Here is a 16,789-nt window from a genome sequence, read left to right as displayed (position 1 = left end):
GGATAATCCTGCTCCCCTGTGAGTGATTAATTTTTGATTCCTGGGTTATGTAGTCAGCTGTGCTTGTGCTCTTAATTAGAATGTCATGTCCGTAACCACGAGGTGAACCTGCCAGACTTTGCACATTGACCTTTGTAGAGCTTAAATAGAATCAGAAACACAGCTTAAAGTGCAGGCAGAAGTCAGGGTATAGCAGAAAGTAAAGAACATGCAGAACATGTGGGCTGGCATGGTGTAATGTACTGAACAAAACCCCAAATAAATCACAGTGACACAAACCTCAGCTGACTGAACGGGACCAAGCGGTGACTGTTTCTTGATTTATAGAACTCTTACCTATTACAGGTTATGCAACTGCCATTGCTGCACCAATCAGCAAATGCACTTATTCACTATATTCCAGCAGAGTTAGATCACAGGAATGATATTGCTCTGCTCAGAGCCAGGATATGGTTAGTTTGACTTGGCATGAAGACTCAGGAAGGAAACAGTAGATCTGGGGTCAAAATCCACCATCAAACCTTCTTTAATACTCGCAGATAAACATGTTATGAAATGGCTCTTAGTTCCCTGTCAATATTTTCTCGATTTGATATTTAACTTATAAACCAGGGGTATCAAACATAAGGCCAGAGATCCAGAATTGGCCTGATGCAGACTCCAATCTTGCCCACTGGAAGATGTGATTTAGGGCACCAATTTTGGACTTCTAAGTGTATTTTTAAAAGTTTAATTGCTTTTTCTACTGAAAAAGACTTCTCCCATTGCCATTCAAACTACACCAAAGTAATTAGGTAACATAGCAATTAAATTGCAGATAAGTTCTAGTTTTTTACTGTACTATAGAAGTTTATATTTTAAAGGGATCTTTCTGCGAGAGAACAAAAACGTTCTGTTTTATAATTAAAGGATATTCTGCAAAACACACATTGATCTCTTATTATTTAAGTCCAGAGAGTTTTGCTGACAGATTTCTTTCATTTAGTAAACGAGCATTCCTTTATCATGTTGAAAAACTGAGAAATGCTGTTGAAATTGCCCTTCTTTTTCTTGTGTGTATATAAACTTCTTTACACCAACAGAAGGGGAGTTTTACTGGTCTGGCCAATATAAGATCAAAGTGGGCTTTACATATGGATGGGTTTTCTGTGGGTTCTGTGGGTTTTCTCCAGGGACTAAAGCTTATTCACAACAGTCCAATATGAATCTTAGGTTCATAAGTGATCATAAATTGGCCGCCTTGACCCTAAATTTGATAAGAGGTTGAGAGGATGGGTGTTAGTTAGCACTATTCTGAGTTATCTGTTACAAAAATAAATGAATAGATAACTGATAATTCTAAAATGTAGCCATACAGTCTGTGCATGTGCCACAAAACCCTGTATGAGTGAGCACTCCGGGTGCCAGTAAAAAGGAAAACCTCCCATTTAACAACAAGAAACCTTCAGCAGAACCACACTCAGGGAGGGACAGCCATCTCCTGTGACTGGCTGGAGATGAGAGAAAAGAGAGATGACAGAGAGAAACAAGACAACGGGCAAATTAAAGGAGAGACAGAGTTAAAATGCAATAACTGGTAATGATTAATGCAGAAGTGTGTGTATAAACACAGGGAGTGAAAAGAGATGAGCAAAGAAGAATCACTCAGTGCATCATGGGAAGCTCAGCAACGCCTAGGCCTGTTGTATCACAACTAAGGGGTGACTCAAGGTCACCTGATCCAGGCGTAATTATAAATTTTAAGTTTTAATCCTAACTTTAAAGTAGAGTCAGTGTCTGTCTTCAAAATCTAAACTGGGAGCTGGTTTTGTAGTAGAGGGCCTACGGACTGAAGACTCAGCGTCCCATTCTACTTTTGAAAACTCTTGGAAGTATAAGTAACTCTTCGGTCTGAAAGCGAAGTGATCTGTTGGGATAATAAGAGGGTATGAGGTTCAAGCTTTCTCAGTTTAGCTCATACATTAGCGCTCCATCATTTCATCAAAATATGGTAGATTCTGACTCCAATAAACAACAGTTTCCGAGTCAGTGGGTGACATCATGGTGGTTACATACAGGCTTTGATCCAACTTCTTCTCTTTACCATACAGATGTGAGATCAGTTTTTTCTCCTAACATCTGGAAAAACAAAAGCCTTGAAAAAGTGTCACTTTGAAGGTTTGCGATTAAAGCGCTTCTCTTATATATGTTTAACTATAACCATGTCAATGAGTTTAATCTTTGTAAAAGTCAAACTGCCCTTTTTTTTTGTCTGTTAAATAGCAAACCTTGTGACACACAATGCACACTCTCAAAGGCCAATTCTCAGTGGGAGTTTTCTTAAAGCACAATAAATTATCTCTCTCATTGTTTCAGACAGAAGCTGTCTCACTATTCACAGGTTGTGAGATGTTAAAAATCCTCTGCCTCTCCACAGGTTCTTTCTCTATTTCAGCACTGAAAATGGACCTGGACCCGGTTCTGCCATTTCTGTGGACAACGTCTCTTTCAGCATGGACTGCTTCTTGGCATGTGAGTGTTTTTAAAAAGCATTACTCCTTCCTTTTTTCGTAATTACGTATCAGGCTGTGGCTGGATTATAGAAATTGTTTGACTGATTGCTTGATTGATTGGCCATGACATGTACAAAGAGGAAACACTGGGGAGGATAAAAAGTTAAAAAAGAATTTCTACTTCAGCGAAACTTAAGTAAACAGTTGAAGTTACCCAAGGCAATTCAATTAATAATCAATACAGGTCAGCCTCATGTTCATGTTTCACAGACAGGAGATTTAAGTGAGCATCAATTTAAACCTTTGGAAGAATTCATCAAGGATTTACTTTTTCATTATTTATTCATTCCTACCCATAATATGGCACGCTATATGCTTGCATAAGACTTTTCGTGAGACCTATTTTGGACTTCTCAGTAAAGATTCCTGCTCTGTTGCTCTCTCCGTTAAATGTACTGCTGCTTTCCCTTTAGACAGACTGACAGATCTCTATGGAAATTATATGTAATAGTAAATTCCTTAAATCACTTTCTTTGAGAACCTCGTACGTGTCTTGAAATGTCAGAACTGGTGCTTGCTGATTCATGAGGGCTTATGTTCCAATGTCACACTGCTCACTTATAAAGGTCAAGCTTTCCGTCACCTTTCCAGATATTTTTGTGTCATAATTGAGATGGTTTATCAGTATAAAAACACGAGTGAGATGACAACCATGTAAAAATGAGAATGAAAGGTTAGGAGTTCAGTGCCTCCTTCCATCTGTGCCTATCAGAAGGAACCAGTTTGAACTGTGACTTGAATAGTAATGTGTGAGAGCATCCTTTGCCTGAATATAGCTCTGACGATGTGAACTTTATTTAAATATAACAGTGCCTTCACCCTGGGCAAAAAAAACAACAACAAAAATGACAAGGGCATGAGTGGTACCCACAGGCAGACAGTTGTTTGTTTTCCCTGAGTTTAATTTGATATCTCGTGATAGTTGGTGGATTATAACACTGGCCAATTTAAAGCTTTTTGTGGCATCACACATGATTGCTATAGCCACTGAAAAGTCAAAAACTAGGTGTGGGGAAAAAAAACATTTAGTTCAGGACCACTGAAGTCAACAAGAGATTGATGTTAGCATCTGCAGTAATTTATATTTGGCAGCATGGCTCGCCTCTGGGATCTTCCGTGCACGGCTGGAAAGCTGGAGGCAACACTGAAGTGCGCAGGCATCAGGGACAACAGATATGCCACTGATCTAGTGAAACTGCCTAAAAGGAGGAATTGTAGTGGAGGTGGGTTGCATAGCGGCTTGCAGGGTAGAGCAGGCTAAAGAAACTTAAACAGCCTTCTCTTTATACCCCGTTAATAGAACTGTATCAGACGATCAGGTTTTGAGAACAGCTGATGATCTGGGATCACACCTGAACTAATAATGTTCTTGATTCAACAATAATAAAATAACAAAATGAAACAAGCAAACCCACTCTGTAAACTAAACTGAATTGGAAACAAAAATGAAATTAACGAGTAATGCAAAAGTGTTATGACTTTGATACAATTACAACAACGCAATGAAAGATAAAATGTTGAAAATTATTCAGTTATTGCGTGAGCTACCGAAGCATGTTATTTAAGGAGCACTTTTCATCCAAATGTAAAAGAAAAAATAAATGTGAATGGCACACAGACTCTGTGCTGTATCACCGTTAGATGATTAATTTTTTTCATCAAATTGAGATATAATCTCAACACTACTGCCGTTACTCTGAAATGTATTCAGATAGCGTAGCTTTATCTGGTGTATATAATTGAGAAATTGTTGTTGATCCAGGCTGGAGCTTTTGTCACCTTCACCCTGTGCCGTACAGGCTTTCTGGATCACGGACTCTTTATTTAAAGAGATTACGTTTTCCAGCAGATATTTGCACAACAATTTGCGTGTTATGTCCTCCAGAGCAGAGGCACTGGTGTGGCAGTGCTGAAGGATCACTCATTCCTGTTGCACTCACTTCTCAGATGGCAAGTTCTTAATCTGGACCCAGTATCTATTACCTACTGCTATACTTGACACAGTCACTTTTTATCGCCTATCAATCAGGCTGGTTGATGGGAGATGCTGAAGCTCAGCAAAAGATATGATTTCCAGGAGTGATCCCAGTGACTGATTAGCATGATGGATTCCTGAACGGGAAGGCTCAGCCTTGTAATGTGTTTCGGTGAGAAAACATAGTGCGAACACATTATGCAGAGGATCAGCCACCCGTGGCCTCTTTCCTACATTTCTACAGGCTTTTGTGTGATGTATAGTTTGGCAAGCATGTGCGCTTGATGATGCATCCATTGCCCTTCAGGTGTTGGACCAGACTGTCATTTTTATCATTTTATCCTCAGCAGAATCAATAAATTAGTTTATTGGGTTAGACAGCGCAGGAAGTTCATCCTTTTCTCTCTGGCATGTGCCATAATTTCTTTTCCCACGCACTCAGATGCATTAACAGGAGGAAGCAGCTGCTTCTATAGAGATCCCCAAACATTAGAGTGTGCCTCCTCAGTACCCGGTCCTTGACTTCGCTGAATAGTCATAATAGCACTTCTCCAAACGTTTACCTCTGCAAAAGATGAAGTTAAATTGTTGTTCTGAAAGCTGAATCACCAGTTTTGTACTGATGTCTTTATTGGCTGTAGCTGTCATGTGACTTGGGTATCAAGGGACTACAGAAATTTGTTCATTTTAGCAATTATCACTTGCACATGTCTGTGTTAATAAACATGACACAGCATGTACCAGCAAGTGCTAACGTTCTACAGTCTCCCGATGCATTCAGAGCGACGGCATGTGGTGCCAGTTGAAATCCTTTTTCATTCCCTAGACATCAAATATGCCATATTTGATCAGTGGTGTAGATCTCACTTCCAACTTTTACATATGGAGGCTTACTTGAAGTCGTGTTGTGACAGTACCCCAAATCCTGATCTTTTCCTTAATCTACTAACCCTAAACCTTACCAGAAAGTGAGAGTGAAAGTAAGAAGCAAATAAGGAAGCAGTGGAATAATAAAAAAAAATAAAGCTCTGCTACAGGACATGAACTTCAATCTTTTGGCAGATAGCTTGTGACTCACTCCACCTTCCAAACACGGATTACCGGTGCTTGTCGTATCTCTGTGGCAGCAGAAAATCATAACAGAAGGGCACTATTTGACACGTTCAGATGAGAATGTGTTGTTTATTCATTCCATGTGTGGCCAGGTCCGGGTTTATCAGCAGCTTTATTCTCTTATTTTTGCAGCAGCGGATCAATCAACATTCACAGCAAAGGTTTAGATATGGCATGCACAAGTAAACAGAGAAATAAATGGAAAAAAAATTGTATTTTTGGGCAGCATTTGAGACAACGTGTACGAGATTTAGTCTCCATATCGTCAGAAACTGACTGTCAACATGATCAGTCTGTGTGGATACTTCTGAGAGCTATCACAATCTGGAGATATTTTGAGCTTGTGCTTGGGAGGTAACAAGGTGAACCCCCCCCCACCCTCTCTCTGTGGCTGGCCTCTGGTGAGCTTCAGGTAGCTTACGGCACCCTGCTAATGAACAGTGACAGCCACGCTGGCTGTTGCCTTGCCCTGTGGTTCATGCTGCTCTGTGGTGGACCTGCTGAGTCTTTCTCTTGCTCCAGCGGCATACCAATGCTGTGTGCAGCAGCTCCGTGTGTTCCTTAGTTCTGCAGCGGCATGTTACCATGCTGAGAATAACAATGCTGTGAGCTTTATTAGCAACTTTGTTGAAAATATAAGAAGTTCCTGAGCTCGTGTGCCGCAACACTTCTAAGAATCTTTCACTGGTGTGTAGGTTTTCTTTTTCTTACCCTCACAATCAAACACATTGCAGTGACTTGCTTGCTGTGATCCATCAAATCTGCACATAAACTCTATCCGTATCAAAGCTCCCAAGCAGCGAAGAGTTGGACAGTCATATTAATTTGAGGATTACAGGGCTAGGGAATGAGCTATTGATTTTTATGCTGGCTGATTTTAAGAAAGCAGTGTTGAGGGTTTTTAAGCTTTGAAGACAAAAATTACAAGATTCTTTTACCGCGAGGCATTTTCAGTCAAGACCAAAGCCATCTGATTCAGTACAGAGCTTTGGTGTATATTTAAAGCCCAACTTTTAATAATACATATTACCCAGAGGAACTCAAGTGGAGCTCAAGTGTACAGAACATTTAGGTCAAGATGTTTGCTCTGAGTTAAAGCGAGCAGGTTTTTTTCCTGACCAGATGCAACTCTGGCACATAGTAGCTTTCTAAACCTTTCAGCTGTTGAGGGAGTCCCCTGCCATATTGTCATAAATGGTGAGCCTTCAGCCTGAAGTGACAGGGGAGCCAGAGAGGAGAAGAGGGAATGTTGTTGTGGTAAAATGATTACAGAGATAAAGATGAAAAGTGTTGTTTTTGTCCCCCGACACTGACATAATGACAACGAAGAGAGCAGGCCTGATTTGTTTTCACCATGGAGGCGAACGACACGATGTGGGGAGCTTATTGGCTCGTCACAATTAGTGAAGTTGTAGTTGGATTTGAGCTTCTTATTCACGTCTTTTCCAGCATCTTGAAAACAGCACTTACTCATTGGTGGGTTTCCAGTGTTATATGGAGCTGCAGGCTTTTACTCCAGTACTACTCGTGGCTCAGAAAAGCAAAGATGGAGAGAGAAATTCTCATGAACCTCTAAATCATCCTTTGCTGCTGTTTGCCATTCAGGGCAGCCCTATAGAGACTATCAGGCAGCTACAGTACAAACAAACTGTGTGCCATTCTGCTGGTGAGCAAGACAGGCCAGTCTGCAGCTACAAACCTTCTCTTTTCTCTCGCTGTATGAAATGCAAATAGACCCTGTAACCATGTAATCATCCTCTCTGTTCGATATGCAAACCAAAAATAGAACTTCATATGCAGGTCATATGCACAGAAGAGCATCATTTATGATTTATTGTTTGCATGCTTCAAGTATCTACACTGAGCACATTGAAAGTGTTCAAATAAACCTGCCAGTGTTTGGCTGTGTAGCTCAAACTGCAACAGTTTCTTTTGTTTTAAAGCCGAGTGGGAAGCCTGACGTCTCTGTGTGGCATGTGTGCACCTTTGCTGTAAAGTGACATATCCGAAGCAGGGCTAGCACAACAGCAGGCTGTCGAGATCTGAACCCGCCCCCTTATTTGTTGTCGTACAGTTGCGTGACGGCAGCATTATCGGAGCAACAGATCTCAGCAAAGCTTATCTGACATTTTTGGAAAATAATCTCAGTTGTACAAGAGTCCTGTGCATTCACATCAAACCACAGGGGTCATGTAGTAACAAACCTCTGAGGGTTTTATTCTGCACAACGGTATATCAAAGAAATGAGATGCTGGGCAGAACTCTCCAACAGAAGCATGGCCTCTCCTTGGAAAAGGAACTCAAGCCACAAATGTACGAGCTGAAACGTAGCTGGCTTTTGAAATAAAGTGAAACCTTTGCTCGTGCCAGTGCATGCTCTGCAGTCTCTTCTGTAATGACTATTTGAATTTTAGATTTCACTGCATTGTCCTGCAGGATGTTGTTGGACATTATTTGTTTTAATCATTCCAGGAATTTCTCATTACGTAAATGAATTGCGTTACGTTCGGTTGACAGCATTACATCGATTGTTCTTGGTGCCTACACAGATTTCTTTAACACCAGTCTTTTGTACCACTGATTGCAGTGAATGGACCTAATCAGAAAACATGGATTCAGTCAAACAACAATAGGAGCTCCACCTCTATTGAAAACCCGAGAATGGGGACGGGGGTACATGCTTTTTTTAAGGTTAACATCCAATCATTTTAGTAGTTAAAATTCTACCTTACTTTAACATCTTTGGGAGAAAAAAACAGTCCCTGCTCTCTGTCTCGAGCCCTTATCTGTGGGAGTTTTGCCTTCAAGACTTAATTCTGGGTTTGAATTTGAGGCAGAAGAGATCAAGGTACCAACAGGTTTATGATCTCAGTCCTGGGAATGCAGTGAGGCCAGAGGCTTGATGGATTGCTACAAAATACCCAGACTGAATGTGCTTACCCATCTACAGTAGGACAGAGGCAGGCAGAGATGGAGTGGGGCTCGCTTGTTATGCATTCGTCTCCTCCTGTATGGCCAATGGTGGTACAAATGAAAGAATGACCCCTGCTGGTGGGTCTGCATTTCTGTGCCAGCAAGAGGTTTGCAGTTACTGTGCCTTTTTTTCTTCTTTTCTTTTCTTTTTTACTTTTCTTCAGTATAAGAGCAACAGGATTTTTATTTATTTTTTGTTGCTGCAGATGAAGTGTGACAACACAGAGCCTTCTCAATAAATCCATTGTGTTCTATTTCAGCCAATGGCGAGTTTCCACCGGTGGTAACCACACCCGGGCTGCCGTTTAGACCAACTATCAGGACTCCGCCCCCTTCCATTAGGAGCCCACCGATGATCTTCCCCACCACAGATTACTGTAAGTGCAAGTTTGATTGCTACCATTCAGCTGAAAGTGAGCGATGGTCAGGTCAGATGCAGTTTCACTGTACAGGAGAGCTGTCTCCATCTCCTTCTGTCTCTTTTTCTTCACTTCTCTTCTTTTTCCTCCTACATCAAACTCACACAGACCCCTGCTTCTCGCATTTAATACTGATTCCCTCTTACCCCACACGTGCTAAGCCTCAGCCTGGCACAAGGCATGGACTGCAACAAAGTAAGTGTGCCCCCTACTGGTGTGTCCCACATCCACATTTGAGCGAGTGCTGCAGAGCTCTCCTTTGGCATTAAATGGAGCAGGACGGGCAGTTTTGAAGTGTAAAATCCGCCAATTTGTCTCCTGAGAATGTCAATGGAGTCGGTTACACAGGCTTGACATTTTCCACCTCACACTCTCTCACTTCTGTGCTTCAAAAGGTTAAAGACAAGCAAGAGATTCAATTTCTATATTTAAAGTCATAACTTGGAGTTACTTTCATATCATACCTGTTCTGAAACACATTTCTTCAGCTAGAAGCTTTGAAGTACTTTGAGACACGCTGAAGTAGTTGAGGTTTTTCTGCTGAAAGTTATCAGGCAGTTTGACTTTGGAGAAACACAGGATGGAAAATTGTTTGTGAAGAACATGTTCCCTCTATTTGAATGGGTACCTTTTGTATTCTGAAATTATTTCTACCAAGCGTGAATACAAAACACTTCATATGAATTTTAAATACATGTGAGGTGTTTTTCCAGTCCAAACACGATTGGTATGAGCTGCATTCTCTCACTCTAGGACTGTAATTGGATTCATCTATATCTTGTTTTCTCTCCCATGAGGCATAAAAGGCTGTTATAGCATTCATATGCAGTTAAAGCCAGCAAATCAATTTTGTAGTGTATATAGACTCATCTTGTATTTGAAACCGGTTAGACAACTCACACTAAAACACTGTGGGCAGACATTTGCTTGGATAATAAGTGTGACATACTTTTTTGACCCTCTTTTTATTCATGTAAATACATTTAAATTAGATGTCTTTAAGTTTGTGGAAGAATGTTTCAGATTTAAAAGTGGAGCACTGTATTTAGAAAACTTTCCACTAGCCTTAATCACGATGATAATTTCTTTATATAGATTCTCAAGAAAAGCAGTTTAGAAGCAAATAACGCAGAGGTGAAAAAAGAGTAACCTTTGTAACATTGCCTGATGAGTGCTAATGACTAAACAGAGTGCACCTGTGTGTAATCTAATGTCAGTACAAATACAGCTGCTCTGTGATGGCCTCAGAGGTTGTCTAAGAGAATATTGGGAGCAACAACACCATGAAGTCCAAAGAACACACCAGACTGGTCAGGCATAAAGTTATTGAGAAATTTAAAGCAGGCTTAGGCTACAAAAAAGATTTCCCAGGCCTTGAACATCCCACGGAGCACTGTTCAAGCGATCATTCAGAAATGGAAGGAGTATGGCACAACTGTAAACCTACCAAGACAAGGCCGTCCACCTAAACTCACAGGCCGAACAAGGAGAGCGCTGATCAGAAATGCAGCCAAGAGGCCCATGGTGACTCTGGACGAGCTGCAGAGATCTACAGCTCAGGTGGGGGAATCTGTCCATAGGACAACTATTAGTCGTGCACTGCACAAAGTTGGCCTTTATGGAAGAGTGGTAAGAAGAAAGCCATTGTTAACAGAAAACCATAATAGAATAGAATAGAATAGAATGCCTTTATTGTCACTATACAGTTGTACAATGAGATACAGAGTCCTTATACAGAGATAAGAAGTTCCGTTTGCAGTTTGCCACAAGCTATGTGGGGGACACAGCAAACATGTGGAAGAAGGTGCTCTGGTCAGATGAGACCAAAATGGAACTTTTGCCAAAATGCAAAACGCTATGTGTGGCGGAAAACTAACACTGCACATCACTCTGAACACACCATCCCCAGTGTCAAATATGATGGTGGCAGCATCTTGCTCTGGGGCTGCTTCTCTTCAGCAGGGACAGGGAAGATGGTCAGAGTTGATGGGAAGATGGATGGAGCCAAATACAGGGCAATCTTGGAAGAAAACCTCTTGGAGTCTGCAAAAGACTTGAGACTGGGGCCGAGGTTCACCTTCCAGCAGGACAACGACCCTAAATACCCATAAAGCCAGGGCAACAAAACAAACATATCCATGTGTTAGAATGGCCCAGTCAAAGTCCAGATCTAAATCCAATCGAGAATCCGTGGCAAGATTTGAAAACTGCTGTTCACAAACGCTGTCCATCTAATCTGACTGAGCTGGAGCTGTTTTGCAAAGAAGAATGGGCAAGGATTTCAGTCTGTAGATGTGCAAAGCTGGTAGAGACATACCCTAAAAGACTGACAGCTGGAATTGCAGCAAAAGGTGGTTCTACAAAGTATTGACTCAGGGGGCTGAATAATTACGCACACCCCACTTTGCAGTTATTTATTTGTAAAAAATGTTTGGAGTCATGTATGATTTTCGTTCCACTTCTCACATGTACACCACTTTGTTAACAAGCTAACAAGCTTGAAAGTTAATAATTAGTGCGGCCAGCTTTATTCTTCAGTACAGCCTGAGCTCTTAGGCTCTTAGCTTGTCTTCTTATTTCTTTAAATGGTCTTCATGGATGACTGAGTAGTTTTACAATTGGCTGTAGGCACTCAATTACTTGTTGTACATATTAATGGTGATTACAACCAAAATTTTACATTTGGATTCATCACTCCAGAACACCCTTTGCCACTGATTTTCAGCCCAGTTCTTAGCCACATTTCCACTCAGACCAATTCTGATGAGGCTTCAGTGAGCAGTGGATGGATCAAGTGAAGGGCCAGATGCATTACTGTGGTCCCATGTCAGGTCTTGCTAGGTTTTATTAATCTGTTTCATAAGAACACGACTTTCAGATTCTGTTCATCTGCTGTTTGTCATGTTTTTAGCTAATAGCTCTTTAGTTATCACCTTGTTGGTACAAACATATGTTTTTTTAGGCATTTTTTCACAGAGGAAAACAATGATGTTTGGAGAGGCTTCTGGTAACAAAGTGCCTAAAAATACACAGGCCTCTTTTTATGCTTGAATGATTCACAGGTCAACATGGCCTAACCCTCCACCTCAAAGAAAAAACGTTTCTGTGAAAACATTCAGGTACAAGCAATGGACTGAAAAACCTTGAAAAACCTTCAGAAAGTTTCAAGAACTACTGCTCAAGGCCACTTTAAAAAACTGTCTCCCTAGAAGGAGAATATGTGGCTCAAGACTTTTACACAGCACTGCAAAAGCAAAAACATTTAATTTGTCATAACTGTCAAAACCGTATATGAGCAAGCATGAGCACTTGTTATACTTGTGGATTGGTTTTATACAACTTTTTTCTTAGTTGTAGTTTGGGGGGGAAAGCTGTTGCATTCTAACCACACTGCAACACTTTCTAAGCTTGTGAAAGGAAAATAATTAATCTTATCCGTTTTATGGGTTTTCTGTGCTAAGACAGAAAACGCAGTAGTTGGCCGGCATTGTTCTGTTTTCATATCTTTTTTTACACTTAATTTGACCATACTGTAGGTCTAATTAAAAACATACCACGGGGAAAGCTTTTTTATTAAGTTTCAGACCATTGCATTGTGCTACATATTAAAAAAAGAGCTTCTGTAATTCGGTGACATCACTCACTGATTAGCTGATCAGACGGCTGCTTATTTTACAAAGAGCATTCGATCTACTGAATAGCAGCTGATCAATGCAACTACTTTGCTCTCAGCCCAGAACCGCTGATGCTCACCAACCCAGAAGTGCAAATGCTGTAAATATTTTTACATATAAAGTTTCGCTGGTGATCAGATGCAAGAACACTTAGCCCAAAGTGACCCAGCGTTGAGTAAAAATTGGTGTGTAGAGGATCTAATGAGCTCATTTGTGCACTTTTCATGCAGCTTATCTGATCTGTGATGTGAGTCTCTCTTCAGTCGTGAACACAGAGCAGGCTGTTTATCTCTGAAGGGTCAAACAGGGACGGTTGCATACATAAGTGCTGACCAGCTAACATTATTTGTTAATGTTTGCAGACTGGAGGGCATGGGTTGGTCAGCAAACAAGAGCAACTCAGTCTATCAAGTTGATCTTTAATGCTAAGCAAGAAAAATGGCATTTCAGTGCAGCGTTATACAAATGAGAGTGTTTGTTACATGGATTTTGTTGCACAGGCAGCAACAAAAAGGCCATTTTAATGTGCTTACACAGGTAATACTCGGCATGGTTACAATAAAAATGGCAGCAGAAGTAAATCTCCTCAGAGAAAGATGGGACTTTGAGATCACACTGCTCTCGCCCTTGTGATTATCATAGATATTAACTCAGGGGAAAGAAGCTGAACTTTGGTTATATGTCGGCCATTTCAAAGACAGCCTTGAGCGCTTAGCATTCGTGGGGCGTCTCTCTTCACCCCTTCTGGAGCTGATGCTTTGACGTCTCCAGGGCAGGACGGCAAGCCTGATGAGGGTTTTAGCTCAGCAGACCTGTCACTCCAACACGGCTCTCCTCTTCCTCCGACACGCTCAATGATTAACCCCACCGAACATCAACGTCTCTTGTCTCCTCTCACTCTCTCCTTCATTTCTCCCTTCACTCTCCCGCCATATCTGCTCCCAGGACATTTTGTCCCCGTTTATTTTCAGATTTGCTTCCCATTTTTGCCACGGAAAAGCCGTTATTGAGTCTCTGTTAGTTCACATTATTGCCTTCTCACCCAGCCGCCCTGTCTCTCTGTCAGAGCTCACTCTTATCTCTGTGTGTTGTCCCACTTCTTCCTTCTGATCCCTCTCCCCCCTTCACCCTGACTTCACCTTCACTCTTTTCTGTCTTCTTGTTCTTTCCCCTGGTCCCTGTTGATTCCTCTCTATTCTGGCAACAGACACTTTTATTTCCCACCACCATTGTGCTGTATGCCACCCGCAACTCACTGCTGACTCATCAGCTGCTTTTGGGGGATGAGGGTTGAGTAAGTCAACTTATATTAGTTTGCTTCACTTTCTTCCTCTGATTACCTCGTCCGATGGGAAAGAAGTACATCGCTAACTTCAAAATGAGCTCCAGGCCTATTTTGTGACCATGTGCTCTATGAGAGTGTGTGTGTGGGTGTTTGGCTTGATAAAGATTGGTTTCTTTAGATGATAAAACAACTTTACAATATGCACTGCTGCAATACATGTGTACAAGCATTAGCTTCTTTGAACACAGTACCTTTCAAGAGCTAGGTGTCCGACTTTCATTCACACATCAGCAGACAACAAGAACAAGTTGTGTAGTAGATTTAAAAAAAAAAAAACTGGCGTTAAATCAAAGACAGACGGGATGCTGATTGAGGCAACCCGATTGGTTCTTGAGAGTAACTGACAGCAGCTGTTGGTCCCTGAATGATTCATGCAGAAAGGAGTTTCGGCCCGTTTGTGCTCACTAATTAGCTGCACAGAGGAGAAGAAGGAGTCTTCATTGGTTACTTGTTCATCAGCACCAGCCTGCAGCAATCACTTAACTAGTTGCTAATATTTTGGCAGGGTGGGGTTAGTTACTAAGACAGATCTGAGACTGATAAGGATGAAGGTGCTCAAGAACTTCTACTCCTGCACCATCGAGAGCGTCCTGACGGCAAACACCTCCACCTGGTTCGGGAACAGCACCAAGCAGGACAGACGAGATCTACCAAGAGTGGTGCGCTCAGCCGAACGCATCATTCAATCAGAGCTCCCTGACCTGCTGTCCATCTACACCAAGCGGTGCAAGTCCAAAGCTAGGAAGATTATGATGGACCTCTCCCATCCCAACAATGGACTCACTGTTGAGGTCTGGGAAGCGCTTCCGCTCCCTTAAGGCCAAAACAGAGAGAATGAGGAGGAGCTTCTTCCCCCAGACTATTCGGAGCCTGAACCAGGTGTAGGACTGGACTCTCCCACACACGTCACTATAAAACTGGACTCTCACACACGTCACCACACGCACCACCACACATTTCCTATAATTCCTATAATTTATAATCTTTATAATCTCTTCTGCTATTTGCACATTCTTTACTGTAAATTCCTAAGTTAATTTGTAAATTTTGTAGTAAACTGTAAATTGTAAATATTGTGAAACTTTTCTTCTGTCATTTAATGGTCGGGCATTGTACAGCTACAAGCATTTCACCCCCATGTCATACTGTGTGTGTGTGTGTGTGTGTGTGTGTGTGTGTGTGTGTGTGTGTGTGTGTGTGTGTGTGTGTGTGTGTGTGACAAATACAATTTGAATTTGAATTTGGCTGCAAAACAGGCTCTTGTAATTAACTGGACTCATTTACTTCATAAGCTCTGTGCTTAGCATTCAGATCTTGTTCATAGCTTGCCAGCCTTGATCCATCTTTCTAATTGTTGGCCCAGAGAGGACAACTGTCACTGGATAAGGACGATACATGCTAAGAGAGGAGAGTCTTTGTACTTGCGTTTTGCTTACAGTGTGTCTATGATGATTCCTGTAGCTTCAAAAGTTGTTGGCCTGGATATTTCTGGAGGTACTGGAGAAAATGCCATTTAATAGCATGATAAAGCTTTCTTTTGAATAGAAAACTGAAATAAGGTCTGTTCTGTTCCAAAAATGGCCTATTAGGCTCACAATCAGACCCAATTGTTGTTGTTTTTTAATTTATTTTTTCCATTCAGGGCTGGATTAATTTGGCTCAACAAGTCTTGCAAAAAAAATTAAATAGTTTATTCACAATTTATTGTAGCTGTCGCGGCAATGAAGTGGAAATGAAGCTAAACCAACATTGACTTTAGAGGACTGATAACAAAACTGGAGTTATTTTTCGTTGTGAACCCCAAAGAAAAACAAAAATATCAGCTCTGAGATAGCAGAGTTAATTTTTTTTCCCCTGGAATAAGCAGATCCTTGTTTTCAGGCCGATGCTCAGACCTGACACAGAACTGCACAAAAACAATAGGCGGCAGCATTTTAGAATGTGATCCAGGAAGCCCGGCTTGAGTAAAGGATGCATGAAGATCGAGTGAACACCAGACAGGCTGGTGGTCAGCACTGTTGTCTTAAAGCTTATTGGTCCTGGGTTTGAGCCACTGGGCCCTCACTATGTTGAGTTTGTACTTAATCACCATGATTGGTCGGGGGACAAAAACAGAAAGTGCTTTCTCCCGAAATCAAAGCCATGTTAGGTTCATTCTTCTGTCACTGCACCGCTGTTCCGCTCAGTGGGTGGGTAATGCAGGAAAAGTGTTTCCTTCTCGACAAACGCCACCATAAACAGCTGAAATATGCTTTTCTGTTGGCGAACGTGGACTTTTCAACTTTGTCCGTTGATGTTATGTTACTTTGCAGCAAAAGCTTAACCCGTATTCAACTTTTCTGACACGCAGTCCTCTTTGTGCGTTGCCATCCACTCTGCGTTGACCACCTGGGTCCATTCAAATAAATGAAAGGGCTGCTTTTTTTCGTTTTTCTCACAGCATACCTGCGAGTCTGAATGAAGCCAGAATAAGGTCAGTCGGTCTGAACAAGGCCTTTCTCCATTTGGACAAAAAGCAGATCTGAACCCTAATAAGCCAATTATGGCTGAAGTTAAAGTTAAAAATACTAGAATTAGAGCATTTATACCTTTGAAAGCATGCTCACAGAAAGTCTCCCAGTGATGGTGAGAGTTTCCTGGAGCTGGAATCTTTTGTGTGTGTACTGAAACACCCTGTGAAATATCCCAGGACCACCTAAGGTTGTTTGTGTTGTTTTGAAAAATGTTCAGAGGGGATA

General features: G+C 41.5%; 1 protein-coding gene across 5 annotated transcripts in view; it reads left to right on the top strand.

Annotated features, from left to right (window-relative positions):
- Window positions 1–16,789, top strand: part of alk (ALK receptor tyrosine kinase) — a 489,366-nt gene that overhangs the window by 432,000 nt on the left and 40,577 nt on the right. For all 5 annotated transcript variants that reach the window (XM_080293835.1, XM_026152849.2, XM_026152846.2 and 2 more), the window contains 2 exons: window positions 2,417–2,511; window positions 8,874–8,990. In XM_080293835.1, the coding sequence (XP_080149961.1) occupies window positions 2,417–2,511; window positions 8,874–8,990 (212 nt within the window). The remainder of the gene's footprint in view (window positions 1–2,416; window positions 2,512–8,873; window positions 8,991–16,789) is intronic.

Source organism: Astatotilapia calliptera, chromosome 19 (genome assembly GCF_964374335.1).
Source record: "Astatotilapia calliptera chromosome 19, fAstCal68.1, whole genome shotgun sequence".
Taxonomy (NCBI): Eukaryota; Metazoa; Chordata; class Actinopteri; order Cichliformes; family Cichlidae; genus Astatotilapia; species Astatotilapia calliptera.
This window is presented reverse-complemented; position numbering and strand designations above follow the sequence as displayed.